This window comes from Saccopteryx leptura, chromosome 3 (genome assembly GCF_036850995.1).
Source record: "Saccopteryx leptura isolate mSacLep1 chromosome 3, mSacLep1_pri_phased_curated, whole genome shotgun sequence".
NCBI lineage: Eukaryota > Metazoa > Chordata > Mammalia > Chiroptera > Emballonuridae > Saccopteryx > Saccopteryx leptura.
The window spans coordinates 60,202,829-60,228,925 of record NC_089505.1 but is presented as its reverse complement, the minus strand read 5'-3'; the positions used below and the strand labels follow the sequence as shown (position 1 = coordinate 60,228,925).

General features: G+C 58.3%; 2 protein-coding genes across 5 annotated transcripts; one reads left to right on the top strand and one right to left on the bottom strand.

Moving 5' to 3' along the window:
* Positions 1 to 875: 875 nt before the first annotated feature.
* ARHGEF1 (Rho guanine nucleotide exchange factor 1) lies at positions 876 to 19,427 on the top strand. 4 transcript variants are annotated; one of them, XM_066373639.1, is made up of 31 exons: positions 876 to 1,006; positions 5,142 to 5,187; positions 5,274 to 5,357; positions 5,833 to 5,946; positions 8,104 to 8,202; positions 8,439 to 8,481; positions 8,715 to 8,961; positions 9,373 to 9,402; positions 9,640 to 9,739; positions 9,878 to 9,974; positions 10,060 to 10,095; positions 10,329 to 10,466; positions 11,464 to 11,569; positions 12,115 to 12,126; positions 12,689 to 12,856; positions 13,159 to 13,304; positions 14,740 to 14,886; positions 15,183 to 15,265; positions 15,405 to 15,530; positions 15,662 to 15,776; positions 15,887 to 15,987; positions 16,217 to 16,294; positions 16,455 to 16,530; positions 16,610 to 16,777; positions 17,294 to 17,381; positions 17,506 to 17,592; positions 17,865 to 17,935; positions 18,022 to 18,108; positions 18,454 to 18,617; positions 18,721 to 18,819; positions 19,087 to 19,427. In XM_066373639.1, the coding sequence occupies exons 2-30, from the start codon at positions 5,155 to 5,157 to the stop codon at positions 18,802 to 18,804; spliced, it is 2,928 nt and encodes a 975-aa protein (XP_066229736.1). In that variant the 5' UTR covers positions 876 to 1,006; positions 5,142 to 5,154; the 3' UTR covers positions 18,805 to 18,819; positions 19,087 to 19,427. The 4 variants fall into 4 exon arrangements, with proteins under 4 accessions (XP_066229736.1, XP_066229738.1, XP_066229739.1 ...); XM_066373640.1 differs by lacking the exon at positions 876 to 1,006 and adding an exon at positions 2,060 to 2,148; XM_066373641.1 differs by lacking the exon at positions 12,115 to 12,126.
* A 340-nt stretch (positions 19,428 to 19,767) lies between these two features.
* ERFL (ETS repressor factor like) lies at positions 19,768 to 24,669 on the bottom strand. Its single transcript, XM_066371833.1, has 5 exons — positions 24,603 to 24,669; positions 21,695 to 21,929; positions 21,197 to 21,392; positions 20,981 to 21,098; positions 19,768 to 20,628 (listed from the first exon to the last, which is right to left on the bottom strand). The coding sequence occupies exons 1-5, from the start codon at positions 24,667 to 24,669 to the stop codon at positions 20,183 to 20,185; spliced, it is 1,062 nt and encodes a 353-aa protein (XP_066227930.1). The 3' UTR covers positions 19,768 to 20,182.
* Positions 24,670 to 26,097: the final 1,428 nt, after the last annotated feature.

The window sequence follows — 26,097 nt, the reverse complement described above, 5'->3', positions numbered from 1 at the left end:
TGCTGAGCCCCCGTTGCTGCCCATTCCCACTACCTGGGACCAGGCAGCCAATCCTGGCTGCCCCCCGGGGAGAGTCAGGAGGTATCTTGGGGACAGCTCCACCCTAGGCCATATCTTCCCTGAGCAAGGGGGGCACAGGAGGGAATCAAGGTGACCATATCTATTTGTATGTATTTAAGTCCCAGAATCACAGAGGACTGTCTGGTGGGGCTGGTACCTTATTCTATGGCCACACTTGTTCTCTGGGAGGGGGTTTGGAGAGTCTGTGGCCCTAGCTTGGGGAAAGTGGGGAGACTGAGGGGCAGTGACAGAGAGGCACAGAGATGCAGAGTTTCCGAGATAGGGGAGAAAGACTAAGAAACAGATAGTGACAGAGACAGAGCAAGGGCAGGGACAGACAATGAAGGGCAGGGAATCAGAGAGGGAGACCCTCAGAGACAGGGCAAAAGGAGATGGAAAGGAAGGAAGCTTCCATAGAAAAACGGACTTAGAGAAAAGCAACCGCGGGGGAATGACAGATGGCTCTGCAGAGACCCAGAGGTGGGAAGAGAAGACCCCAGTGGAGAAACGGAGAGAGAGACAGAGAGAGGGAGGGATACAAACACGGAGAGTCAGGGAAAGAGAGGAAAACCGGCGACACAGAGAGACGGAAAGGGGGAGGCTGCCAGCCCCGCCCCGAGGGGATGCGGGCGCCGGGCAGCTGTGGTCAGCGAGGAGCCCGCGCCCCACAAACCCACGGCCGGACTCCGCGGGCTGAGGTCGGGCGCGGCCAGGGCGGGGCCAGGCGGGGGCCAGGCGGGCGGCGAGAAGGGGAAGGAAGCGGAGGTGCCGGGCGGGCGCGGGGCGCGGGCAGGAAGCGGGGAGGGGCGGCCGGGTGGGGGCCTCCGGAAAAACGCCCCAACTTCCTGCCCCGCCGGAGCCAGGAAGCGGGAGCCGGGACGCAGGGCCGGGATCGCCGCGCGCGACCTCGGGCGCCCCGCCGGTCACCTCCCCGCGCGGACACCAGGTACACCGTCCGTGGCCCCGCCCGGCCCCTCCCCTCGCTGCTCGGGGAAGTGGGAGGAGGACGGAGGGGCTGGGGCGCTGCGGGCAGTGCAGGGGCCTCCTCGGGGCCCCCGGGAGCCAGCGGCGCTCCTCCCGAGCCTCAGTTTTCCCACCTGTCAAAGGGGCAAAGCGAGGATAAGGAACACTTGCCGAGGCCCAGTAGGTGAGGGTGAGGCTTGCGAGGCCCGGCTCGAGGCCTCCACCTGCCCCGCGGGGAACGGATGGTCACTCCCACTGGACGGGTCGGGAAACTGAGGCCAGGGGCAGAGCCGACTCCCGGGGCACACACGTGAGACCGAGTGGAGCTGGAACTTGATCCGCACGTGCTTTCCGCTAAGCGCCGACCTCCAACCCCGTTTGCTTTAGGGCCCCTAAAAAGAAAACGACAGTTAACAACGTCGTGGGCCGCTGTGAAGCTGAAAGTTGCAAAGCGCATCTGCCATATATCCTGAGAGCTGAGTTGTAAGGGACAGAGCTGGCGATCTTATCCCATTGTATGGATAGGAAAACTGAGGCTCGGAAAGAAATAATTGGTTATTCCATGTTATAATGTATGTCAGAGGGAAAGATACGCTCTAACCCAGGACTTTTGCATTCCAGCCCAGAGGAAAGTGTGCGGAGGTTGGGAAGCGGGGATGCGGGGAGAATTCATGTACAAGCGTTGGGTATTCAACTGGTCCCCGGGTTAGGCAGGCAAGACAGGGCGAGGAGCGCAGTCCGGGAACTAAGGGGCCGGGGTGACTCTGAATTCTCAGGTAGACACTGGCGGTAGGGCCCGCACCTTCCGCACCTCTAGCAGGAGGTGGGGCGGGGCCCAGGGGAGTGACGGAAGCAGTCGAAATACAAAAACGCCAGTCCTCCAAGGCAGGCCAGAGCGGCCCCATCTGGCCAGTTTGGCGCAGTGGAGAGCTAGAGCGGCCGACAGGAGGAATAGAGTCGACTGGCAGTAGCCGGGCTAGAGCGGCTTGCGGGAGGAGTGGAGTTAGAATCAAAGGTGGCCTCTGGGGTGGCTAGAGCGCCTCGGAGGCGGGTGGGGAGAGCTGGGAGCCGGCCCGCGGAGGCTTCGGTTCAGGCAACTGCGGTGGCTTCTCCGACCCGGAGCAGGTGAGGGACGCGGCCCCCGGCGGGCGTCAGACCCTGACTCTGCAAGTCGGCCCCAGCATCCCTGGCATTGCACACCACCACGTTACCTATAGGATTTGGGGCCCGTGTAGACTCGTGTAGGTTTGGCGGATCGTAGACCCACCAGGTTCCATGTAGATTATCAAGGTACTACAGACTCCCCGGGTTTCTGCTAGCCTGCTATGGAGACCCGGCTCCTTACAGACCTGGGGTCCCCATCAGTCAGTAGCATCCCCTAGAATCCGGGACTCTGTAGATCCTGAATATAGGAACCACCACAGGACCCTGTAGAATTCTGGGCCCCTTTTAAACTCCAGAGATTCTCGTAAATGGCTTTTATTTAGTTTCGTGATCATGTATGACCCTGGGATCCCTGTAGACCTGCCATGTGTCAAATGGAATCTGGGTCTCTTATGGACTCACCTGGACTACCCTGTATTTCAGGTTCTTTAAGGCTCCCAGAAGTTCTTGGAGACCATGCTCATCCATGCAGTATCTTAAAGATACCCTGAGACCTGCATAGAACCCAGGTGTCCATGTTCTCCACACTTGCCTGCTTTGCTGTAGGGTCCCCACCCCTAAACCTGTCCTGATGTCCAACAGCCCTATGCACATAGCACTCCTTTTGCTGGACCGCGGGCCTTGTCAGTTGCCTGCAGATCCACCCACAGCTTCAACCTAATGGCAGCCCCTCACCCTCCATCTCCTAAGCAGCCAATTCCCCCACCCTCAGCCCCAACCCTCTGTGAAGAGCAAAGTCCAACCTGGTATTCCTGCCCAGGCCACAGTGTCCGCATATCCCCCACTTTTCCAGGCCCCATAAGAAGACCTGATGTGTCTCAGCTTTGGTTCAGATTTCAGTTTCCTAAGGCTGGTGTTTCCCATGCTCTGAAGCAGCGCCTTCTGGTAGTTAAATGTATAAACTGTCGCTTCTTGGCCTTTTGGTTAAGGTAAAGTGTAAATGCGCTAACTCTGAAGCCAGGCTGCTTGGGTCTGAATCCTGGTCTGTCCCTTATGAGATGTGTCTGAGTTTCTTTCTCTGTAAAATGGGGATAATAATAATAATGACCTCATGGGGTCACTAAGAGGATTAAATTAGCTCATACCTATTAGCAATATGCTGTGCCTGGCACATGCTTAATGGCACTTAGTACACATTGTTATTATTTCATATCATTGTGAGGAGGAGTAAAGGAGATAGTATGTGTCAAGTGCATGATCTGGGGGCCTGCCTGGCATTTACTCAGATAACATGTGTCCTCTGCTGTGCTCTTTTGGAATCTCCCTGCTTCTGTTGAACCTGTTTATTCCTAAGTGGCATGAGCACGGACTCTCCATCTTCATGGTCGTGTTTTCCGGTCCAGAAGTGGCAGCTGATAGTCCAGTGACAGTTTTCCATCTCTGGTGGGAATAACAATAGCATGAGGTGCTTGTGGTTGTGAGGGTTAAGTGAGTTACTGCATGTGAAGCACTCAGAGCAAGGCCTGGCACCTCTAAGTTTAGATCTCATAATAAATAATATTATTTTTCTGCCTCGGTTTGCAATTTTATTTATGTGAACATTTAACAATGCTCAAATCTTGAATTACCGAAGCTTGGATATTGGAGAGCTACCCTTTATGGAAAAGAATAAAAATGATGCCTGCTCGAATGAACCCATGGTACGGCATTTGGACACTCCAGAAAGCATCGTTGTTTAATGATCGTAATCAAAATTATAGCTACCACTTATTGAGTGCTAGGGAGGAGGCCCGTGGAAGAGGGAGAAGGGCAGGTCTCAGGCAACTAGGGTTATAAATAAAAAGCTCTGGACTGTGGGGAGAGCACCCACCTCACTGGTTCACCCCACCCCTGTTTCCACGGTTCTTCTTGCCTGACATGGGTTCGCGTGGCATTAGCCTAATTTAGGACACAGAAGATGTCAGTGGGAAGACACAGGGAGAAGTGGAGACTCTGAGGGAGATGACGGGGTAGAGAGAGTTATGAACGACCCAGAGAGGTGCAGGAACAGTGGCTCCAGAAACCAATGTGGTAGTTACACATGTAAGTGCCAGGCAGAAAGAAGAGACAGAGGGGAAAGGCAGAGAGCAACAGAAATAGGGATGGGGTGGAGATGACTGAGGAGGAGGAGGAGGAGGAGGAGGGGAAGCAGAGACAGTGGGGAAGATGAGACAGTTCTGAAGGGAGAGAGAAAACGAGGAAACATGGAGAAGAGAGGCAAAGTGAGGTAGATTCAAGGGAGAGACAGCCAAGGAGTGCTGGCTGGGAGAAAGAGAGCTGGTAAGACAGATGGACGTAGGTGAGGGAGACAGACACACCTTGGGGGTGGATGAGCTGTGTAGGATCATTCCTGGTTTTTCTGGGACTAGAAGCCAGAGAAATATCAGATCCCTGAGGGAAAGAACATGAGGGTCCAGGCTCTTGGTCCCTGCGGGAGGAGTACTCAGAGCTTTGTTTTCTTATGTGGAGAGATTGGGGGTTGGAGAATTTGCCATTGTGATTTCCTGTCACAGGAAGTGGGGCTGGTGGGTTCAGAGGCAACATCCTGCCCCAAGCCTGTCACAGATCAGAGGAGAGCCCCCCCACACACCCCAGTATAGCATTCCTACCTCCCCTTGAAGCTCCCCAACTTTGCAGGCCTGGCCCCTCCTCCCTTGAATCTCAGAGTCTGAATCCTAGCCCCCTTCCTCATTCGGGACCCAAACATTGCAGGCTGTCATGGCCACAGCTCCTTCATGCACCCAGGCTCTTGGGACTGCAGCTTCTCCCCCCACATGGATCCCTGTCCTTTGGGCTCCCTGCCCTGGCTGGCCTCTGAAGGGCTCTTTGTCGCCACACAGAGGCCTCATTGAGCTCCAGAGGCCCAGATGGGGGAAGGCTGTTTACTCACCTTCACACCTGGGCCAGGAATCTGTGAGTAACCGCCCTGTGCACCTCCTCCCATCCCCTAACCGCTGCCCCTCCTCTTCCCCCAGCCCTGCGGAGCCCATGGAGGCAGACAACGTTGTGGCCCGAGGGGTGGTGAGTGGAGAGAGCAGAGGGGTGAGGGCGCTGGGGGGCTGTGAGGTGGGAGCTCTGTGGGCTGAAGCCAGCCTCCTTTTCCGCAGGCCCCGGGGCCACCGAGGCCTGGCCTGGTGCCCGTCAGCATCATTGGGGCCGAGGACGAAGATTTTGAGAACGAACTGGAGACGGTGAGGGGGAGATGGAGTGGGAAAGCTTCAGTCCCCAGCTCCCTGGGACCCCAGCACATCAAGGCCCATCCTCAGTGTCCCTCCCACTTTAGGTCCAGTTCTCTCCCCTCAGAGGCGACCTGCTGCATCCTCCCACTGCCCCTCTCTTTCTCATCTTGTAGTTCCTCCTTCCTCACTCCTCCACCGCATTCTTCATCCCACCCTTTTTACTCTCACCCCAATTATTGTCGCCACCTCCCAGTGACAGCACAGAGTCCCCTTTCATCTCTCCTAAGTTTTGTCCTCATCACCTCTCATTATAACATGAAACCTCCATTCTCCCTAACCTCTGTACTGCTGCCACCATTACAGCATCAGCCTGTCATCACCCGCTCCCCCAGCTGGGATCCATCGGGAAGTGCCAGGGGAGGGGGAGGGTCAAGCCCAAGGCCCCTCTTCTGCACCCCACAGTCTCACCCCCATCCCTCCCCCCCAGAATGCAGAGGAACAGAACAGCCAGTTCCAGAGCCTGGAGCAGGTGAAGCGGCGCCCGGCCCACCTGATGGCCCTCCTGCAGCATGTGGCCCTGCAGTTCGAGCCAGGACCCCTGGTGAGGGCGGGGCTGGGCCAGGCCAGAGTGGGCGGTGCATTCAGTAGGCTGCTGGTGAAGATGAGCCAGGAGTCCAGGAGGGCAGAGCTAGACCTAGACAGCCGGAGGGCCCCTGTGTGATCCAGGTGAGATTGCAGGTGCCTTGTATCAATCCCAGCGAGCAGCGAGTACAGGCCGGGAGAGCACACACAGCAGAGCCATGCAGAGAGCAATAGGATCCAGAAGCCTGGCAAACGGCACGCCCCACCCCCTCCTGTGCCTGTGGCAGTGTCACCCATCAGTGACAGCACCCTTTCCCACAGACTGGAAATCTAATCCTTCTCCCCGTGGCCTTGACAAGTGCCACCAGTCAGTCATTAAGGGCTGGTGCTTGGGAGAAGCCATGAGCCTCCTCAGATCTAGGTGGAACTGCAGGTCCTGATTCAAGAACAAGCAGCCACCACAAGCAGCCGACAAGGCAGAGAAAATATAATTGATGATCCAGAAACCTCCTGTATCAGGCAAACAGCACCCAAGAGCTGCCGATGCAGAGCCATGCTGTATGAAGCCCCCAAGGGTCTAGGGAACCCAGCAGTGACGTAGGAAGGAAGAGGCTCTGTGGACAAGGGCCCATCCCAAGAAGCCCCAGGGTGGCCAAGCGCAGGGTTCACCCAGGGCACTGGGCTGTCCTGGAAACACACAGCAGATCCCTCCTGAAGACAGGGTGACTGGTGGGAGTGCCAGGGAGGGACGCCTGTGCATCACAGACTAAAGGACCCGTAGACGGACACTGAGGCTTCAGAAACTGGAAGGAAATTAGGAAATTGTCTTCTCCCCAGAAAAGTACCAGCTCCTCCCTGGGTGCAGGGAGGCTCTGGTCCTTTGGACAAGGGACTCACCCCAGGATGGTACTGACTACAGTGTCCTTCACGGATGTGGAACCTGAGGCCTGAGAGAGCCAAGGGCTTGGCTGAGGTGACCCAGGTGGCCTCTGGCATTGTGAGATTTGTCCTAATGCTGCTCCCTCACTCACTGCCTGGGGGAGCAGTGAAGGGATAGCTGGGGGCCTAGGCTGCTCCCCAGTGGCCTTTCATGGGGTTTTCTTGTTTGTTTGTTTTTGTTTTTGACAGAGAGAGAGAGACTCAGAGAGAGGGACAGATAGGGACAGACAGGAAGGGAGAGAGATGCGAAGCATCAGTTCTTAGTTGCGACACCTTAGTTGTTCAGTGATTGCTTTCTCATATGTGCCTTGGCCACGGGGGCTCCGGCTGAGGGAACGACCCCTTGCTCAAGCCAGGGACCTTTGGGCTCAAGCCAGCGACCTGGGTCCTCTGCATCCCAGTCCAACACTCTATCCACTGCGCCACCGCCTGGACAGGCCTTTCATGGGTTTTTTGCTTTAGAGTGGAGGGTGGGGTGACTTAGATTTGTTGAAAGTGTTTACAGGGGCAGAAACAAGAGTCCCACCCCCACTGGACCGAGTCTTTAGCATACTGAGACCAAGAGCATGTCCCTTACCTGATGAGAGTCCCCAGGAGTCAGGACAGATTGGAGTCCCCACTGCATTTCCAGCATTACCCAGTAAAAGGCTGGCCTTAGGCAGTCGCAGGAAGTGCTCAATGAATGTATAAATGAGCCCCACTTGTTCACCTGTTTATTTACCCAGCCCACTCCGTGTACTGGGCCCTAGCTGAGACAGGTGAATCAGAACCTACACCCCCACCCTCACGATACCCTCAAGTTGTTCATGCTCTTTCTAGGTGAGGGCGTGTAGTGGAGGCAGGCTGCCTGGACTCCAGGCCCCACTCTGTCACTTACTATGTGACCTTGAGTAAACTCGAGCTCAGTGTTCTCATCTGTGAAATAGGATAACGGTGTCCCTATGAGCTAACAGGTCTGTGTATGTGGAGGGTTTAGAAGGCGTCCGGTATATACCTGTGTAGCTCGTGGTAGTAGCAGCAGGGAGGAGACAGAGCCCCAATAAACCATTCCACAGGATAAAAGTCACCAAATGCTCATGGTGGCCCCCAGGAGGCCTTGCGAGAGGCAGGTCCTGGGTGTGGGGACCGTAGAGACCAGGGAGCACACTTCCTAGAGGATTTGAGCCCGGACGCTTTCCAAGGGGAAGCATGGTTTGGGTGGTCGAGAGGGACGACAGGTCAAGCTCTGTCTCCGCAGCTCTGCTGCCTGCACGCGGACATGCTGGGCTCCCTGGGCCCCAAGGAGGCCAAGAAGGCCTTCCTCGACTTCTACCACAGCTTCCTGGAGAAGACCGCGGTGAGAGACACCTTCGAGGGGCCCCAGTTCCCCCTGCCTTTGGCCCTGAGAGCCACCTGTGTCTTTCAACCCCCACCCCGCTGAGGGCAGCCTAAAGGGTGGCCTGACCCGGGGAGCACGTGTGCCGGCCTGGCCCTCCCACAGCTCTGCTCTCAGACCGCCATTCCCAGGAGCACCCAGGCTGCCATGCCAGTCACTGCCAGGTCCTCCCCTTCACTCCATTCTCTCTCGAGCAGATTCTGCGGGTGCCTGTCCCTCCCACAGTCGCCTTTGAACTTGGTAAGGTGAAGAGAGGGGACTTTGAGATGAGGGAGGGGTCTCTAGCAGGGGCCAGTCCTCCCAGGAGGCCTAGGGAGGGAGGCCGGGTGCCCATGCTCCCTGGTTAGCAGGGATTCCTTACTTCCTCCTGGCCACAGCAGCAGCCCAACCAAGCATGACTGTTGGAGTCCAAGGGTGGGTGGTGAGCCAGGGCCCAGGAAAGTGGCCCCCAGCCTACGTCCCTCTTCCTGCAGACCGCACGCGGCCAGACCTCCTCTCCGAGGACCTCCAGCGGCAGTCTGTGCAGGAGGTGGTGCAGAGCCAGCAGGCAGCCGTCAGCCGGCAGCTGGAGGACTTCCGCTCTAAGCGGCTCATGGGCATGACTCCCTGGGAGCAGGAGCTGGCCCAGCTGGAGGCCTGGGTGGTGCGGGACCGTGCGGGCTTCGAGGCCCGGGAGCGGCATGTGGCTGAGCGGCTGCTGGCCCACTTGGAGGAGATGCAGTGAGTAGGGCCACCCCGGCCCCAGCCTCCCTATCCATTTCAGGGCTCCCTTTGCAGCTCCATGACGTGTTCCTTAGCCTTTCCTCTGGACTTCTGGATCCCACGGCCCCAGCATTTCAGCCCATCTGGTTATTCGTCTTCCCTCCCCACTTCTGGGTTCTCCCCGTTTCCAGGGCTGTCCCTGGCCTGTATTCAGGCCTGGCACTTGGGTTCGGTCCTTTCACTCCTGTCTGCTGTACCCAGACAAGATCATCTCCTCCCTCCTGTGAGCCTTCTTTCCAATTGTTTTGGCAGTGCCCTCTCTGCTTCTCCTTTGTCCTGTCCTAGCTTCAAAGGGACAAAACCCTGGACATTTGTGCTGGGTGGACAGAGACTACAGGCTTAGCAAGTTTGTTTTTGCTCTCCTCACAGACATACCATCTCTACTGATGAAGAAAAGAGGTAACGGAAGCAGAGAAGACAGCAGGCGAGGCGTTGTAGTCTCCTGGGCTCCAGGGAGGAGGCACTGGGGGCATGGGATTGTGGGGAGAGCAGTGTCTGGTCCTGTCCCCTGGAACCCTCTCCCCATGTAGCAGGAAGGGGTTGTGGTGCTGGGAGGGAAGCGAACGCAGAGGGAAAGGCTGTGGGGGAGCAGTGCACATGTCCGCCTGTGGGTTCCTTACCATCCCCTCCCTACAGTGCTGCTGTGGTCCACGCCATCAGCTTATACATGCGCCACCTTGGGGTGCGGACCAAGAGTGGAGACAAGAAGTCAGGGAGGAATTTCTTCCGGAAAAAGGTGTTTACCTGAGTGTTCAGACCTGGGCCTTTCCTCCCAGAGACCCCATGGGAAGCCCCATGACTGTGCTTCTGGGCCCAATTCCTTTATGTTGGTGGCTCAGAAAGGCCCTCTCTGGCCTCCCCCTCTCTCTCACAGGTGATGGGGAACCGGCGGTCAGATGAGCCAACCAAGACCAAGAAAGGACTGAGCAGCTTTCTGGATGCCGCCCGCTGGAACCGCGGAGAGACCCAGGGTGAGGTGCCGGTCTTGGCCTGCCCTGACTTCCCCATGCCATGCTCCCCACCTCACAGCCCCATTAGTCCCATCTCTTGTTTCAGGCCCAGATTATCGACACCTCAAAGTGGAGGCTGATGGTAATGATGCCGAAGCCAGAGCATCCATCTTGGGAACCTAAGAGGGGAAGGAGGGATCTTCCGGGTCTGAGGGGGTAGGGGCTGGGGGCCAGGACTCCCGGGTCTGAGGGAGGAGGAGGGGTCTCCTGGGTGATGGAGAGGGACGGGGCTAGAGCACAGCATACCAGATCCCTGGGCTACTGTGGATGAGTTACTGGACTCATTTCCCCCTTTCTCCCTTAATGTCTCCCCAGCTGAGAAGCCAGGCCTCACAGAACGGAAGGGAGGCTTGGGTGTGCCCTCCAAGGACCGGAATGTTGGGGTTCCTGGGCAGGATACCCCTGGAGCCTCACTGCAGTTTCTGTCTACGGACAGCCCTGACCGGGAACCAGGTGAGTTTCCTGGTCCCCATAGTGAGCCACCCTTTGGTACTCCCTGAATGTCCATCCCTGTTCTTGGTCACCAGTGTTAATAATAAAACCACCCCTTCTCTCAATTTACCCATTCTGCGCTTTCCTCCCAGGCTCTGACCTCTGTCCTGGTAATGTGTTTCCCACCTCCTTGGACTTCATTTCCCATCATCCCCATGGCTTCATTTCCCAGAACCCTCTCTGAGTACATTGCCAATCAGTCCCCGTAGAGCAGGGGTCAGGAACCTATGGCTCGCGAGCCAGATGTGGCTCTTTTCATGGCTTCATCTGGCTCACAGACAAATCTTTAATAATGTTAAAAATATAAAACATTCTCATGTATTACAATCCATTCATTTCCTACCACTCATGTTCATGGTTGCAGGTGGCTGGAGCCAATCACAGCTGTCCTCTGGGACAACACCAAATTTTTATTGGATAATGTGTAATGTACATGGGTCATTGTATGGCTCTCACGGAATTACATTTTAAAATATGTGGCGTTCATGGCTCTCTCAGCCAAAAAGTTTCCTGACCCCTGCCGAAGATGGTGAGCCCACCAGTCCCATTAACTTCATTTCTTACATTCCTTGTATGGCCTTCAGCCCCTGAGACTGTAGACAGCTACTTGACCAGGCCCAGGTTCAGATCCCAGCTCTGCAGCTTACTTGTATTATGTCTTTGAACCTCAGTCTCCTCATCTCTAAATGGGGTATATCTTCTTCCCGAAAGTCCTTGTTGAGGGTTGAGAGAACAGATGGATGTGGAAACATCGAAGAGAACATCCACTCTCCCCACCAGTCCTGTCCAGGCTGTGTTCTCAGAAGTCTTTCTATCTGTCCATCCTCATGGAAACACAGAGCAGCCCCTTGGTGTCCCGCCCCTCATTCCACGGCAGAGGAAACTGAGACCTTCTGAGTCCCATCTCCATGCCAAGGGGGACTCTCAGTTCGCACTGCTCTCCCTGCTGCTCCCATAGGTGTTGATGCCTCACTGGAGCTGGGGGACCCGGCCCCACAGGGCCCAGCCAGCCTGGAGTCCCCGGCACCCCTGGAGAGCACCGAGGAGGGTCCGGATACAGAGAGGTGCCCGGGGTGGGGGTCTGGGAAGCTGAGCGCAGGAACTGGGGCTGGGAGGGTGCGTGTTGGGGTCTTGCTGCCGTTTCCACCTGCTATCTCCAAGCCGTCTCCATGCTGCTCTGCTCCTCCCTCTGTTTCTTTTTCCCCTTTTTTTCTCCTGTCATTTCTTTCATTCCTTTTTCTTCCCTTTTTTCCCTCTTCTTCCTTTTCAGTTATTTCTTCTCTCCTCTTTTTCCTTCTCTTCCTCTTCTTTCATCACTGCCTCTTCTCCTCCCCTTCTTCTCCTTCCCCTCCCCCTTCACCCTTTCATTTTTCATCCCTCCTTTTAAGCCTCAGCCCAGCTGCCTTGCTCCTGCCTCCCAGTGCTTCTTCCCTCAGCCCCCAGTCCTCCGTGCTCCATGCCTGGGGGCCCTGTCCCCCTCAGAGTTGGGGGGCAGGCTCTGCCCCCTGCCTGTCCTTGTGCTGCTGCTTTAGGGACCCTTTGGTGGGTGGGGGAGGTGAGTTGGGTTCCATCTGGGTCTGCCTCTGACCCTGTGCCCCTCTTTCCCCAGAAGGTGGAAGAGGTGGGTGCCTGGGCCCTGGGTTGGGGGAGGGCTAGCCCCTCCCCCACTTCTCCCAGCCCCTCCCCTCTCCCCATGGGCCACCCACTCCCCTTCACCCCTGAGAGGGGTGGATGGGGACATCACCCTCCCAGCCAAAGAGCTAAGTATTAAAATTTCCCTTCTCCCACTTCCAACTCCTGGCTCTGCCCCCATCCCCTGCCTTAGTGAAGGGAGGGGTCAGTCCTGTGCTTCACATGGGGTTCCCTTCCCCTCCCCCACCAAATTTCAAAATCCATCCTGACCAGCCCCAACTGCCCCAGCCCGCCCCGATCCCATTGCTCCTTCTGACTCTCCTCTTTTCTGTTGCATGTTTGATCTCTGTCCTGGTCTCTCCCCATCTCTCCCTGTCCTGGTCTTTGCTTGTCTCCCTGTGTCCTGTTTTCTCCCCGTCTGTCCCTGTCACGGTCTGTCACTGTCCCTGTCCCTGTCCTGGTCTCTCCCCATCTATCCCTGTCCTGGTCTGTCCTCGTCTCTGTCCTTGTCCTGGCCTCTGCCTGACTCTGTCCTTGGCCTTGGGGTCCAGGCTGTCGGGGCGTCTGGGGCGCTCAGAGAGCCTGCGGGTGAGTGACCGCCGCCGGCCTTCCCGGGGCAGCCTCGGGGCTAAGGGCCGGGGTGGGGGCCGCTCCCGGAGCGACGTGGACATGGACCCCAGCTCCGCCACGGCCGTGCTTGGCCCTGCCCGACGAGCCACGTACGTCACTCCAACTCCCCTTCCCCCCCAGTCCACTGAGTCAGCCTGGAGAGTTGGGGGGTAGGGAAATGGGTTGTTGCCAGAGTCGCAGAGAACTGGGAATCGGACACTGAGATCACTGAAGGTCTATATAGTGGTCACAGGAGAGGGGTAGGACCGCTCTTTCTAGAAACCTGGAGGCTGGTCTGCAGCATGGGTCACCCTAGGGGCATCAAATGCTGAGGTCGAACACTAGGACTCAAAGTGTCCTCTCTGGGATGCCTAAAGCCAGGGTTTTAACCGGCAAGGCCTCTGTCCCACAGCCCTGAGCCTGGAGAGGACGGAGACCCAGGACGGTCAGGACTAGAGCTGGAGCCGGAAGAGCCCCCCGGGTGGCGGGAGCTTGTCCCCCCCAGCACCCTGCACAGCCTGCTCAAGAGCCAGGTGAAGCGGCAGGAGGTCATTAGCGGTGAGTGCCACCCCCTCCGGCCCCCTGTGATCAAGCACACAGCCCAGCACTGGCAAAGACAGGGACGGACACGGGTATGCCCATCTCAGTGTTATTCACAACAGGCAGAACTGGAAGGCAGAGGTCCATTTATTGCATTACGTGATAGAACAGCCACTCTGGACCAGGAATGCTGCTTGCAAAGTCACATTTCCAAAGAATTTCTGACAGTGCAAGACAGTGATATTAAGAGCAGGAACTGGCATATAAAACTGTATTTCTAGCATAAGCCTTTGTTTCCCTATTTGTGAAACATGAGCAGTAACAGTTCCTATCTCAAAAGGCTACCATGAGGATGAGATGATTCGTGTGAAGTGTTCAGCACGGCGTTGGGCGGGGAGCCAGGGCAGTCTAGTACAGCCGCTGTTATTACACAATCTCGCCCGCTTGTGCAAGGGAGTCCATGGGAAAAAGTTGGGGAAAATAATCAGTATATTAGTGTTTGCTTCTGGTCTGAGAGATGATGGGAATATCATTTTCATCTTGATTATTGTCTGTGATTTTGAATTGTGAAGATATAAAGGGGATTTGGCAAAAGTATATAGATGCTTTTGGAAGCTTGTTTGGAAGTTTTCTTAAAGAAGATACTCATTCAGAATTTTTAGGGCAGTATGTAAATGGTTTTTAGGTCACAGATATTTCTAAGAATATGATCAAAATATAAGCAGTGCTCCCAAACTTTCTGGAATGATGGAAATGGTGATATTTGCACTGTCCAGTGCAGTAACCACCAGCCACATAATGGCTGTTGAGCACCTGAACTGTGGCGAGTACTGAATTTTGTGTTTCATTTTAATTAATATTTTAAAGAAGAGTATGTGGCTGGTAGCTACATCAGATAGCATAGCAAGTTCTCTCACCAGAAAAATACGCATAACACACACAAACATGCAGTTAGTCTCTGGGGACTGCTGGGGCCCTTGGAGTTCAAGCGTGTCGGTACATGTGGGCCCCTGGGTCTGAGGCTGTCAGCCTATGCACAGAGGGGGTCTTGTTCCGGAATCTGAGGCTAATTCACTTGCTGGACGATTAGACACTAAACACAGCTACAAGCTTGCTGGCTATGGCCTTGTCATCCTGGTTTGCCCAGGACTTTCCCCTGTTCTCCCTTTCCCCGTTTTGGCACTAAAAACTCCGTGTAGCGAGAAGCCCATTGGTGCCAGGCAGACTGGAACATGTTGATCACCCTGGCTGGCCGTTACTGCCAAAATGGAGAGGCAGTGTGCCAACGAATCCTTAGTGGTTCTCTCTCAGGGGCAAATGACTTCAACCCAGAGAGAGAGAGTTAGTTACCCCCATCCTGTCCCTTTCTCCTCATCCCCCCAGCCTACGTCTGAGACTGCCCTCCATAGTTGACACCCTCCCCAACCATGCTTCCTTCCTGGTGGCCCCGCAGAGCTGCTGGTGACAGAGGCAGCCCATGTGCGTATGCTGCGGGTGCTGCATGACCTCTTCTACCAGCCTATGGCCGATGGGGGCTTCTTCCCCCTGGAGGAACTGCAGAATATCTTCCCCAGCCTGGACGAGCTCATCGAGGTGCATTGTGAGTGCAGTGCCGCAGCCCGACTGTGCGCCCCATTGCCAGCTCCCTCCTTTGAGACCTCAGAGACTAGACTTGGGGTCTAGCACATTCTCCTTGAGTGCCCATCGCCAGCAGCCTCTGTCCTACCACTGGGGACAGCCCCGCCCCAGAGTCCTAGAGCTCAAATTGCAGGATGGACAGCCCACCATTCCCTAGGATCAGGCATACATGCAACCCCACCTCCGCCAGCTCCCCACTGGGCTCTACACAATCTTTCAGGTCCTGACAGCACCCCCTTCCTTCACCGCCCCCCACAGCCCTGTTCCTCGATCGCCTAATGAAGCGGAGACAGGAGAGCGGCTACCTCATTGAGGAGATTGGAGATGTGCTGCTGGCCCGGGTGAGGGCGCCCAGCCCAGCCCCCAACCCTTCCTCTCAGCCAAGGACCCAGAAGTCAGGGTTCTGGGCCCCCAGTCCTGCCTTTTTGTCTGGGCTTCCATGTCCCACCTGAGACACCCCTGGCCTGAATCTCGCTGTAGTTTGATGGTGCTGAGGGCTCCTGGTTCCAGAAAATCTCCTCCCGCTTCTGCAGCCGCCAGTCATTTGCCTTAGAGCAGCTCAAAGCCAAGCAGCGCAAGGAGCCTCGTTTCTGCGCCTTCGTGCAGGTGAAGTGGGCGGGGCAGGTGGGTGGGCAGGGCTGGTGGTGTCTGACCAGGGTCCCAGGAAGGAGGGGCTGATGTCCCTTTCCATAGGCCAGCCCCAGTCGTGGGCTACCTGAGCACTGATGTCCCCTCAGGAGGCCGAGAGCCGCCCACGGTGCCGCCGCCTACAGCTGAAGGATATGATCCCCACAGAGATGCAGCGGCTGACCAAGTACCCCCTGCTCCTGCAGAGCATTGGGCAGAACACAGGTAGGCCGGCGTCCTTGCTGGACCTCAGCTCTCCCATCTCCCACCCTGGCCAGGGACGAGCAGGGTCCAGGCTTGGGGCTCACTGGGGCTGGTCCCTCCCTCACCCACAGAAGAGCCTGCGGAACGGGAGAAAGTGGAGCTGGCGGCCGAGTGCTGTCGGGAAATTCTGCATCATGTCAACCAAGCCGTGCGGGACATGGAGGACCTGCTGGTGAGCCTGGTTTTGTCCATCTCAAGTCGTTTCTGCTCTGCAGGTCAGGCCTGTTCCTCAGCTTGACCCCAAGGGGTCACTGCCTGGCCAGCAGTTGCCTGGGCCGTCAGCTCCTCCTTCTCAGAATCACTGGAGGTCAGGCCTCCCCCTGGGCTTGTCCCCATGGAGGTCACTGTGGGATGGCCCCAGCCATCGGCTCCTACCTGTGACACTCTGTTCCCTGCTTCAGCGGCTTAAGGATTATCAGAGGCGCCTGGACTTGTCCCATCTGCGGCAGAGCAGTGACCCTATGCTGAGCGAGTTCAAGGTGACCCCGCCTGCCCTCACCTCCTCTCAGCTCTGACCCCTTCCCATTGCCAGCCAGCACCTGCCCTGACCCCTGGCTGCAGTACCCAGGGCCATGGGCATCTCCACCCTCCCCTGCCCCACCCTGGCCTGCGCTGACCATCACTCCTTCCCGCCTCCAGAACCTGGACATCACCAAGAAGAAGCTGGTCCACGAGGGTCCGCTGACGTGGCGGGTGACAAAGGACAAGGCTGTGGGTGAGCCCAGGGCAGCAAGCAGAGGCCGGGGGGAGGTGCTCAGGTAGGGAGGGTGACGAGCACAGCCTTGCCCCGGCAGAGGTCCACGTGCTGCTGCTGGATGACCTGCTGCTGCTGCTTCAGCGCCAGGATGAGCGGCTGCTGCTCAAGTCGCACAGCCGGACGCTAACGCCCACGCCCGATGGCAAGATGATGTTGCGGCCGGTGCTGCGGCTTACCTCCGCCATGACCCGGGAGGTGGCCACCGGTGAGGCCTGCCCCGTGGCTCAAGGACGGCTGGCTCCCCGAGAGCCAGGGGCTCTCATTCTGGCAAAGGGCAGGCCACAGCGTGGGTTGAGAAGTAGGCCGCTTGGCGGGCCTGTGGCCGGGCTGTGGGAGGGAGTCCCAGAGCCTGGCAGGGCCGGTGCCCGGGCCTGGTGATAGATTTTGTGGGAAGCTGCTCCAGGTGTTTGCTGTTTGCACAAAAGAGTAGCCAGCTCTGCCTGCGATTTTGAAGACCCCTGGCTGCCGCCTGGAGATTGTAGGGACTTAGGGATGGGAACCAGGAGCCCAGTAACAAGGGATTTGCAAACATGTTGCCAAGAAGCTGTCCCAAGACCATGGTGGCGGCAGATGTGGGGGCATGAGAGGGAGGCTGGGAGGAGGGTACGTGGGGGCGGGTGTTAGGGACACAGGAGAGGGAACTGAGTCCAGGGAGCCCTAAGGGCCCCAGCATCCTGGGAGCCACCCTGGCTCTGAACCTAACCGCCCCCTCCCCTTGCAGATCACAAAGCCTTCTATGTCATTTTTACCTGGGACCAGGAGGCCCAGATATACGAGCTGGTGGCACAGACCGTGTCAGAGCGAAAGAAGTAAGGGAGTCTGGGTTCCACAAAGAGGGCTAGGTCCCTGAGTCCCTGGGGACAAGGTGAGGGTGGGTGGCCCTGGCACAAGTTTGGGGGCTCTAACTGCCCAGGGGCTGGCCTGTCTCCCCAGCTGGTGTAACCTTATCACTGAGACAGCGGGATCCCTGAAGGTCCCCGCCCCTGCTTCCCGCCCCAAACCCCGGCCCAGCCCAAGCAGGTGAGGGGAGCCAGGGAGGGGACTGGGGGGCTGGGCCCCGCTCCCTGTGTGCTGTGAGTGTGTGCATGTGTGTGCTGCCCCACCATGGCCCATGTCTCTTACCCAGGCCTCTCCTCTCTGTCTTCCACTGCCAGGCTTCTGTCTCCCGTTCTCTCTTGACCTCTGTCTCTGTCTCTGTCTCTGAACCTCCCCACCTCCAGCTCTCTGTCTCTCTGCCCCTGCTATCCCTGGGGCCAGGGGTGTGGGGGTCACCCAGCACTTCCTCCCCACAGCACTCGAGAACCCCTGCTTAGCAGCTCTGAAAATGGCAACGGTGGCAGCCGAGAGATGCCCCCAGTTGACGGTAAGCCTGGAGGGGCCTCATGTTGGGGCTGGGGTATCCACAGGAAGTCAGGCAGAATCTGAATACCCGTCCTGCTTCCCGCCCAGGCCGGATCGAGAGAACCCTCAGCGCCCTCCTGCCCTTCTGCAGGTCTGGCCCTGAGGGCCAGCTTGCTGCCAAAGCCCTCCAGAAAGGTAGCTGCCCCATCCCCTGTGTGGCTGCCACCAGCCCAGACTGGTAACTTCCAACTTGCCTCCTGCCCAGCCACCGCAGATAGTGTGCCAGCCAACCACAGGCTTGGCGCCAAGCCCCTCTTCTGCAGCCTCCATCCCTTCCTTGACCTTCAGTTCAGTCTCCCTAGATCCATCTCCATCCTTGGTGCCCCCATCCTGCCCCAGCCTCACCTCTGCACTCCCTCTCACATCCCCAGTCCCATCTGCAGGCCCAGCTCACCCACCCTCACTCCCACCCTTAGGCTCCTGGGGCGCCCCCAGCTCCCACCTAGCCCTGTCTGACTCTGTCCTCTTGCCCTGTGCCAGTGCTGTCCCTGAAGCAGCTTCTGTTCCCCTCGGAGGAAGAGAGCGGGACCGGGCCACCCCCTGAAGGGGATGGAGTTCCAGGCTGTGGCCCCCTGAACCCCAAACAGGCCCAGGAAATCCAAGAGGAGCTACTCAGCCTGGAGGAGACCATTAAACAGCTGGAGGTGGTAGCCGGGGTGTGGGGTTGGGGGTAGGGGGTGGCAGGGGGAGGGGAGGAAGGGGCTGACGCAGTAGCGGCCCCCTCTCATGGATGATCCCCCCAAGCAGGAGGTGGAGGAGGAGTTTTGCCGCCTGCGACTCATCCTGTCTCAACTAGGGGAGAACACTGTCCCCCAGCCTGGCTGTACCTGAGGCTCCCTGCCCCAGGTGAATGGGAAGCTGGGGAGACCAGAGTCAGCACCTCAGGGGCTCCCCTCTCCACAGGCCCATCCGCTTCTCTCTGGGCGTCCTTCTGACTCTCCTCAGTCCACCTCCCATCTCTCCATCTCTGTGGGTTTCTGTTTCTCTGGCCAGTGTTTGCTTTCACTCAACCCTCCCTTTCCTTGTTTTCCCTGTTTCTCTCTCTCCATTTCTCCCCCCCCCCTTTCATCTCTCTCCCTGTCTCCCTTCTTCTCCTGCATCCGCCCCCCCCAGGCCTCTACAAGATGGAGAGGACTTGAGGACCACCCACCTGCCACTGCACAGCTGCCGCAGTATCTGCAACCCCAAGGGTCCACGGAGAGGGCATGGGCTTTCGGCCACATCTGGGGGCAGCCAGCTGGGGTCGCTGCCTCCCCCAGCCTCCTGTTCACCTTGGCCTTCTGCTTGGGGAACTCAGGGCTTCATTCCCGGGGACACCACAGTGATCCCCATTTCCTGGGCCGTCTCAGTATTGCCTGGGGGGGGCCACCCCTCCATCTCCCACCCTAAGTGCCTTTGCTGTTTTTATACCCTGAATTGGAGGTTTATTTTTTAATATATATTATCTAAGGTGAGCTCTGTGTTGTGAGGGCGGGGCCCTGGAGCGATGTCTGGAACCCTCCGCCCAGCGTGCCCGTCCCGAGTCTGTCCCGCCCCGTCACCCCTGTGCCTCTTGCCTTTCTCCAGTCGTTCATTCCGTGTTTCCACAGTTCTGCCCAGGCACCCCCACATACTCCCTCCCAGCTCCCACCCCGAGCCTCCATGGTCACCCACAGTGCGGGGCGCCCCACATCCACACTCCTTTCTGGTCTTTTATTTTTGTAGTAAACTCTGAGGTGGCTACCGGGCATCACAGGGAGCTGGTAGGAAGAGGAGACCTCCTGGGCGGGGCTGGGGGCGGGGTTATTGCTCTGAGCGCCCTGTCCCCAGGGGGCCTGTGTAGAGAGGGTAGCAGGACTGGGGCCAACACAAGACACACAGCCGCATAAACACACAGGTCACAGCACAGGGGCAGGGTGCGGGCAGGGAAGCTGGGCACCATATTGCACTTTGGGAGTGGGGCCAGGTGGGGACCCCCTCAAACTGGACCCTGGGGAGGAGGCTAGAGGCCATCATGTTCCCTCCCCTCTCTGGACAAGGGGCAGGTGAGACCCCCCCAATCTGGGGTTGGGGAAGAAGATTAGGGCAGCCATGTGTCCAGCCCTGGAAGGGGCCAAGGGCTTGTCCCTGGCCTCCCGCAGGACCTCAAGGGCAGACCAGACGACAGAAGAAGCTGCACAGCCAGTGGCCCTGGTTGCTGCCCTGGCAGAATCCATCATCCTGTGCCTGCTCAGCTGCCGACCCCTCCTTTGCCAGCCTTGGCCTTGGGAGGCATGGGGAGGCCCTCGTCGCCCTCGCTGTCAGAGCTGCAGCCGCTGACATCTGTGATCTCCAGCTCAGAGTCGCTGTCCTCCTTCCCTCCCAGTGTGGCCTCTGGCCCCCCGGCCCCTGGCAGTGTCAGGCGGGGGGCTCCCAGGCCTGAGGGGTGCTCAGCGCCCAAGCCCTCCCCTGTGGCAGCCAGTAGGGGTGTGGCTGTGGGGCCTGCCCCAGCCCCTGCTGAAGGCAGGTGGCCCAGGGAGCTGGCCAGAGGGTTAGGGTAGAAGTGTGGGGGGTAGAGAGAGGGAGGCAGCTTGGGGAAGGGGCCAGCAAGGTATGGGTTAAAGTTCCAGGGGTACTCTGGGAAGGCTCGGCTGTAAGGACCCAGCAGGCTAGGGGGCTTGGAATAGCCAGCGGCACCTGGGGGCACAAGCAGGGCATCAGGTGGAGCCCCTGCTCCACAGCCATGGCTGTCTGCCTGGGCCTGAGCGAAGGGTGCCCCCCACCTCCTGTGTTCTGTCTGCACGGTCTCCCCAGTGTCCCCCTTTACAAGGCTTCCCCACCTGCCCTATTCCCCTTGTGCCCTGAAAGCCCTCTCCCAGCCCATCCCCCTTTCCAGTTTCCCTCCTCACTGGCTCCCGGTGAATCCTTCTCTAGCTTTTGCACGCGCGCACACGCAGGCATGCCAGCCTTGCTGCCTCCTTCCTGCACCCGCCTCCTGTCCTCCCATCCTCTCCCCTCAAGCAGTGCAGCTCACCCTCCACCCCCTTACCAGAGCCCAGGAATGGGAAAGGGCTGTCCAGACGCAGTTTGTCCGTCTCGGGGGTGAACAGGGGTGCTCGGGCCCCCAGCTCTCCCAGGCGTGGGGCAGAGAACAGGGTCTGCAGGGTCTGGAGAGGGAGGTGAGGGAGGCATGGCGTTCAGACTGGCTGCTCCCCAGGGGTCCATGGGGGGGCACCAGTTGTGGGACCTCAGCATCCTAACTCACCTCAGGGGTGAGGGGGGGAGCATCTGGCCCAGAGGCCCCTCCAAAGGGACCAGGGCTCAGCAAGAGTGGGGAGCCCGTGGTGGCTGCTGCCACATCCAGCAGTGGGTAATTGACAAGCACTACTTTGCTGAAGTTGAACTTGTAGGTGAACCTCTTCCCTTTGGTCTTGTGAAGAATCCGCTTGTTGTAATAGTAGCTGTGGGGGGAGGGAGGACGGGGTCGAAATGAGAGCCCAAGGTCCGTGCTCTGTACCAGCCACAGAGCACCGCTGGGGAAACGGGCTCACAGACACCCCCCGACCAAGGTCCCAGGAAGGAAGAGGTGGGGCGGGTTCCTGGCCTGTGTGGCTCCAAAGCCCAGAGCATGGGTCCTTCCTTGTTGCTCGCCTTCCCCTCCAGCGGGCAGTTACACCCACAGAGAGCCCTGTGTGGGATCTAATGGGATTCTGCCCCAGGAATCCAGGAAAAGCTCCCAGGGGCAGGGCCCAGCCCTCCTCACCGCAGGGCCCGGCTCAGCTTGTCGTAGTTCATGTGGGGTTTGCACTTGCGGATGCCCCAGAGCCGAGCCACCTCATCAGGGTCCTTGATGACAAATTCCCCGTAGTCCCCCTGCCAGGCGATGACACCCTGGTACTCCTCCTTCTGCAGCAGCTCCAGGATAAAGTGCCACAGCTGGATCTGCCTTGAGCCGGGGGACGACTCCGGCTTGTAGGCCCAATCCGGGAAGGCAAAGCCTGGGAACAGGAGGCAGGGGAGTGGCCTGTGCTTGGAACGCAGAAGTCACCCAACCTCCCCTGACTCCTGGCCTCTTGACGAGGAGCTGCCCGGCCTCAGGCGTCTTTAGGGACCCCACTCCCACTCTCCACACCCCACCTGCTATCTAACCCCCACACGGCCCCGATAGTGAGACGAAACTCGGCACTGGGCCCTTCTTGGGGCACCGCCCTCCCAGGTTCAGTGTCCAGAGTGGAGGGCAGGAGGCGCCAGTGGCTGCGTCCTGGGCTGGGGGGGGGGGGCTAGGAAAGGCCAGCATGCAGGGACAGGCACCCCTTCCCAGCATCCGCCTCTCTCTCCTGGCCCCCACCCTCCTGCCCAGCCGGCTCCGGGAGGTCTTTAGTCTGCTGCATTCTGAACAGCCTGGGCTTCAGCCTCTCCTTCCTCCCCGTGCTGCCTGCTCCATCTCCCCAGAGCTCTCTCCAGGGGCTGCCCCGCCCCGCACCTCCAGGCTGAGCTCTGTGCACACATCTCAACATCTCATGTATTTATGCCTTTCGTGCCCTTGGGTCCCCTCCCTGCATCCATGCTGTGTCAATCTGAGAGCAGGGTGTCGCCCTTGAGGGACATCAGCTGCACCCTGGGACACAGATGCACCAGACTGGCACACTTCTGCAGGGGCGCAGCACACCAACACGATGTGCCACCAAGGCAGACACACCATCAACATTGTACACCCATCAACACACACAGCTACACGTCCCCTTAGAACTGCGACCTACCTCAACACAGCCATGACAAGACACACACGGGACCCCAAAGACCCAAATAAGACAGAATGTGGTGGAGATGGTGAGTCAGCACCAAGACCCACATGTCAACCTGTCGGGCACACACAGGGTGGCACCATGACTGAACAGCCTCCCCCCACAAGCACCCACACTCTCAACACCCACAGCTCACTCAGCAGCTCAGCAGTACACATTCCGCACTCAGATGGCATCTTGCACCCCGCTCTCCAAACATGCCCGCAAGTTGGGAGGAAATGGAATATGCTTGCCACCCTAAATCTCACTATCCAGAAGGCCCCCAACCCTGAGTCCCATCTCTGTGCTCACTCCTGGGCCACATTATCTGTCCCCTTCCCTTTCCTCAGAGCCCCCAGACTCTGACATTAGAGCAGAGGCAGAACTGGCCTATGAAGAGCTGTGAGCTGTGCAGGAAAGGGAAGGAGGTTCGTGAGGGAGGGGAGGCCGAGCAGGGAGACCTCCTTGTGTGTGATCCCCGGTTCCTCGCCCTCTCTGGCTTCTTAGGATTTCAGGGGAGGGAGGCAAAGAGGAGCAAGGTCTGGCCCAGGCTGCGTGGTATATAAACAGTTTCCTCCCTGAAGGGACTTTTCTCTCACCTCCATGTTGAGTCTTTCTCATCTCAGACCCCAGGGCTCAATCGACACATGAGCTCAGGCCTATTCCACACCCGGAATGTGCCCCAGTGGGGAAGCAGCTCTCACAGACACACCCACACAACCCCAAAGAGGACAGCGCAACTGGCCACACACAGGAAGACAACACAACCCCACCCAGAACACCACCTGTCCTCAAGTGTGTTGTATCTGCTGAGACACACACACACAACTAGAGAGAGGACCCACAACCTCAGTACAAAGACACACATTGTCACAGACAGCTCCAATACTCAGTCACACTCAGCGACACAAAGATGCAAGAAACGCTGGGCACACATCAACACAGACACAGCTCCCAACACAGAGGCCCAGGGGCCACACACCCTCACAACCCATTAGGAATACCACACATCATATGACAGACCTATAAAGACCAGGCGAAGGGTCTTCACCCCACTGAGGCAGGTGCACACTCAGCGAGCTGACAGCCCCTAAATCCTAAAATGTAGACACACTGGACATCCCAAAGAGACATGACACGCCCAGCTCAGAGACACTCAGGTCGCCTCAGTTGTACACGTACAAGTACGCACACCAGCTTGCACAAAGACACTGCACAGACACAGTCTCCTAGTGTGACCCTTTCTTCCAGAAACACACGAGAGTGACACAGGGTCACACTACAAGGCCCCAAGTAACCAGGCACAGTCTCAGTCTCCACAAACACACCCAAGTGCACATGCACACTGCCCATCTGAGGAGCATGTGACTTGGACTCACATGCACATCCAAGCTAGTCTGACTGTCTCCAACCCCAGCTCTGAGCATCCTCCTCTGAGCAAGTCGTCCTCGCTCCCAGGGACCTGGCTGCCTCCCACTGCCTGGACAGTCCTGTCTGTCCATTTGTCCACTAGCACCTGGCCTAGTGCCCTCTCTGGTCCCGTCTCTGCTCCAGCGGTGCCTGTGGGTCTCCAGTCCGCCTGCTTCTCTGCCCACAGGTCCTAGCTGACAGCAGACTGACACATGCACAACAGACAGCCCAAGATCTCAGGCCTCTGACTCCTTCTTGGATCCTTTCAGACCTCAATACCTCACCCACCCCACAAAGACTCTCACATCCTAGCAGGTAGGTGGTGGGGACATCTGGCTGTGAAGTTTTTAGCCAAGTTTTTCATTAAGGGATTAGATTCAAAGGACTGTCTGACAGAGAGAAGAGAAGAAGAGATCAGAAAGGAGGGGACACTGGGAAGGCCCAAGGGGTGGGGGGTGGGGAGTTTGGGCCAGTTACCGGGGGTCCAGAGAGCCGGCAGGGCAGGCGGGGCGAAGAGAAGGTCGGAGACGCAGCTACAGTCCATGGCGGCGCCGGCCCTGCAGAGAGGCCGGGACAGAAACGCGGGGACAGGCCGGGGTAGGCAGGAGAGACAGATAGGGGTCAGCGCCAAGACCCTGTGCGTACTCACACCCGCCACCTTTCCCCCCACATTCTGCCCTGGCCCCCTCGGCCGCTGGTCCTGGTCCCTCTCCTGGACCCTTCCCTCCCAACCGCTCGGCAGCCTCCCCCGACTCTGCCCCTCTGCCACAAGCGGGTGCTCCCAGCCTCCCTCCCCGCCACTCACTCGCGCCCACACTCGCCGGCTCGCCCAGCCCGCCCCACACCTTCTCTGCCACCATCTCTCCGTCCCCGTCCTGCTCTGTGCGTCTCTGGGTCTCCCCTGTCTCTTTCTGTGTCTGCCCGAGATTTCTCACTCTGAGCCTTGCTCCCCCATGCCCCACCCCGGCTGGTCCCCCGGGCTGGTTCTTCGAGCCCCGCAAAGCCCTGCGTTCTCCTGTCCTCCCAGAGCTGGCCGAACCAGTGCTTGCCCGACGGGCAGGGAGGGGACAGGCCGGGCCCCTGCCCCCCACCCCCTGGCAGAGCACCCCCACATACACCCCTCCTCCAGCCTCCTTCAGGTCACCCCACAGACCCCAGCCACTTGGACCTGCTTCACCAGACACCTCTTCCTCCGTAGATCTGCCTCCTCCTGCCAGACAGCCCCTCCGACACTGCTTCCGTTAGCTATGCCTCCCCCTCAGGCCCCCACTCCCTAGACACCTCTCTCTTCAGGCACCTCGTTCCCCCTCAGATACCCCCTTCTTTGGCCCTCTCTCAGCATCTTTCCCCTCTCTGACAGCCCCTCCCCCTCCCCACCCCAGACACCCCTCTCCTTAGATACTTCAGCTCCCGCATACTCTCCAATACACCATTCCTCTTAGATTCCCCACTGTTCTCAAAGATCCCACACACCCCTCAGCAGCCCAGACACTCTGCTCCCCCTTAAAACCCACATCACCCTTCGGACACCAGACAAGACTTGTCACGTGGCCCATTTCCCCCAGACTTGTCCACAGACACCCGTGCCCCAGCACCTAAACCCGTCTACTAAGGCCCCGCCCACACACTCCCCTCTGGCGGCCAGTCCCCCACGCCTCTGCCCGCTCAGGGTCGCCCTCTAGTCCCACTTCCCATCTGCCCAACTTTCTGTTTGTCTCCCTCCCAATCTCTCTCCCTCTTTATCTCTCTCTCTCCTCATTCAGCCTCTCTTTTTCTTCTCTTTCTCCTCCCACCATCTCTCCCATTTCTCTGTCTCTCTTCTCTCTTTCCTTGTCTCCCCTCAACCTCAGCGGCCTCTCCCCGTCACTGCGGCCTCTGTCTCTCTCCATCTCTCTCAGTCTCTCTCCATCTCTCTCGGTCTCTTACCCTCCATCACTCAGTTTCTTTTCCTATTTCTCTCTCTTCCATGCCC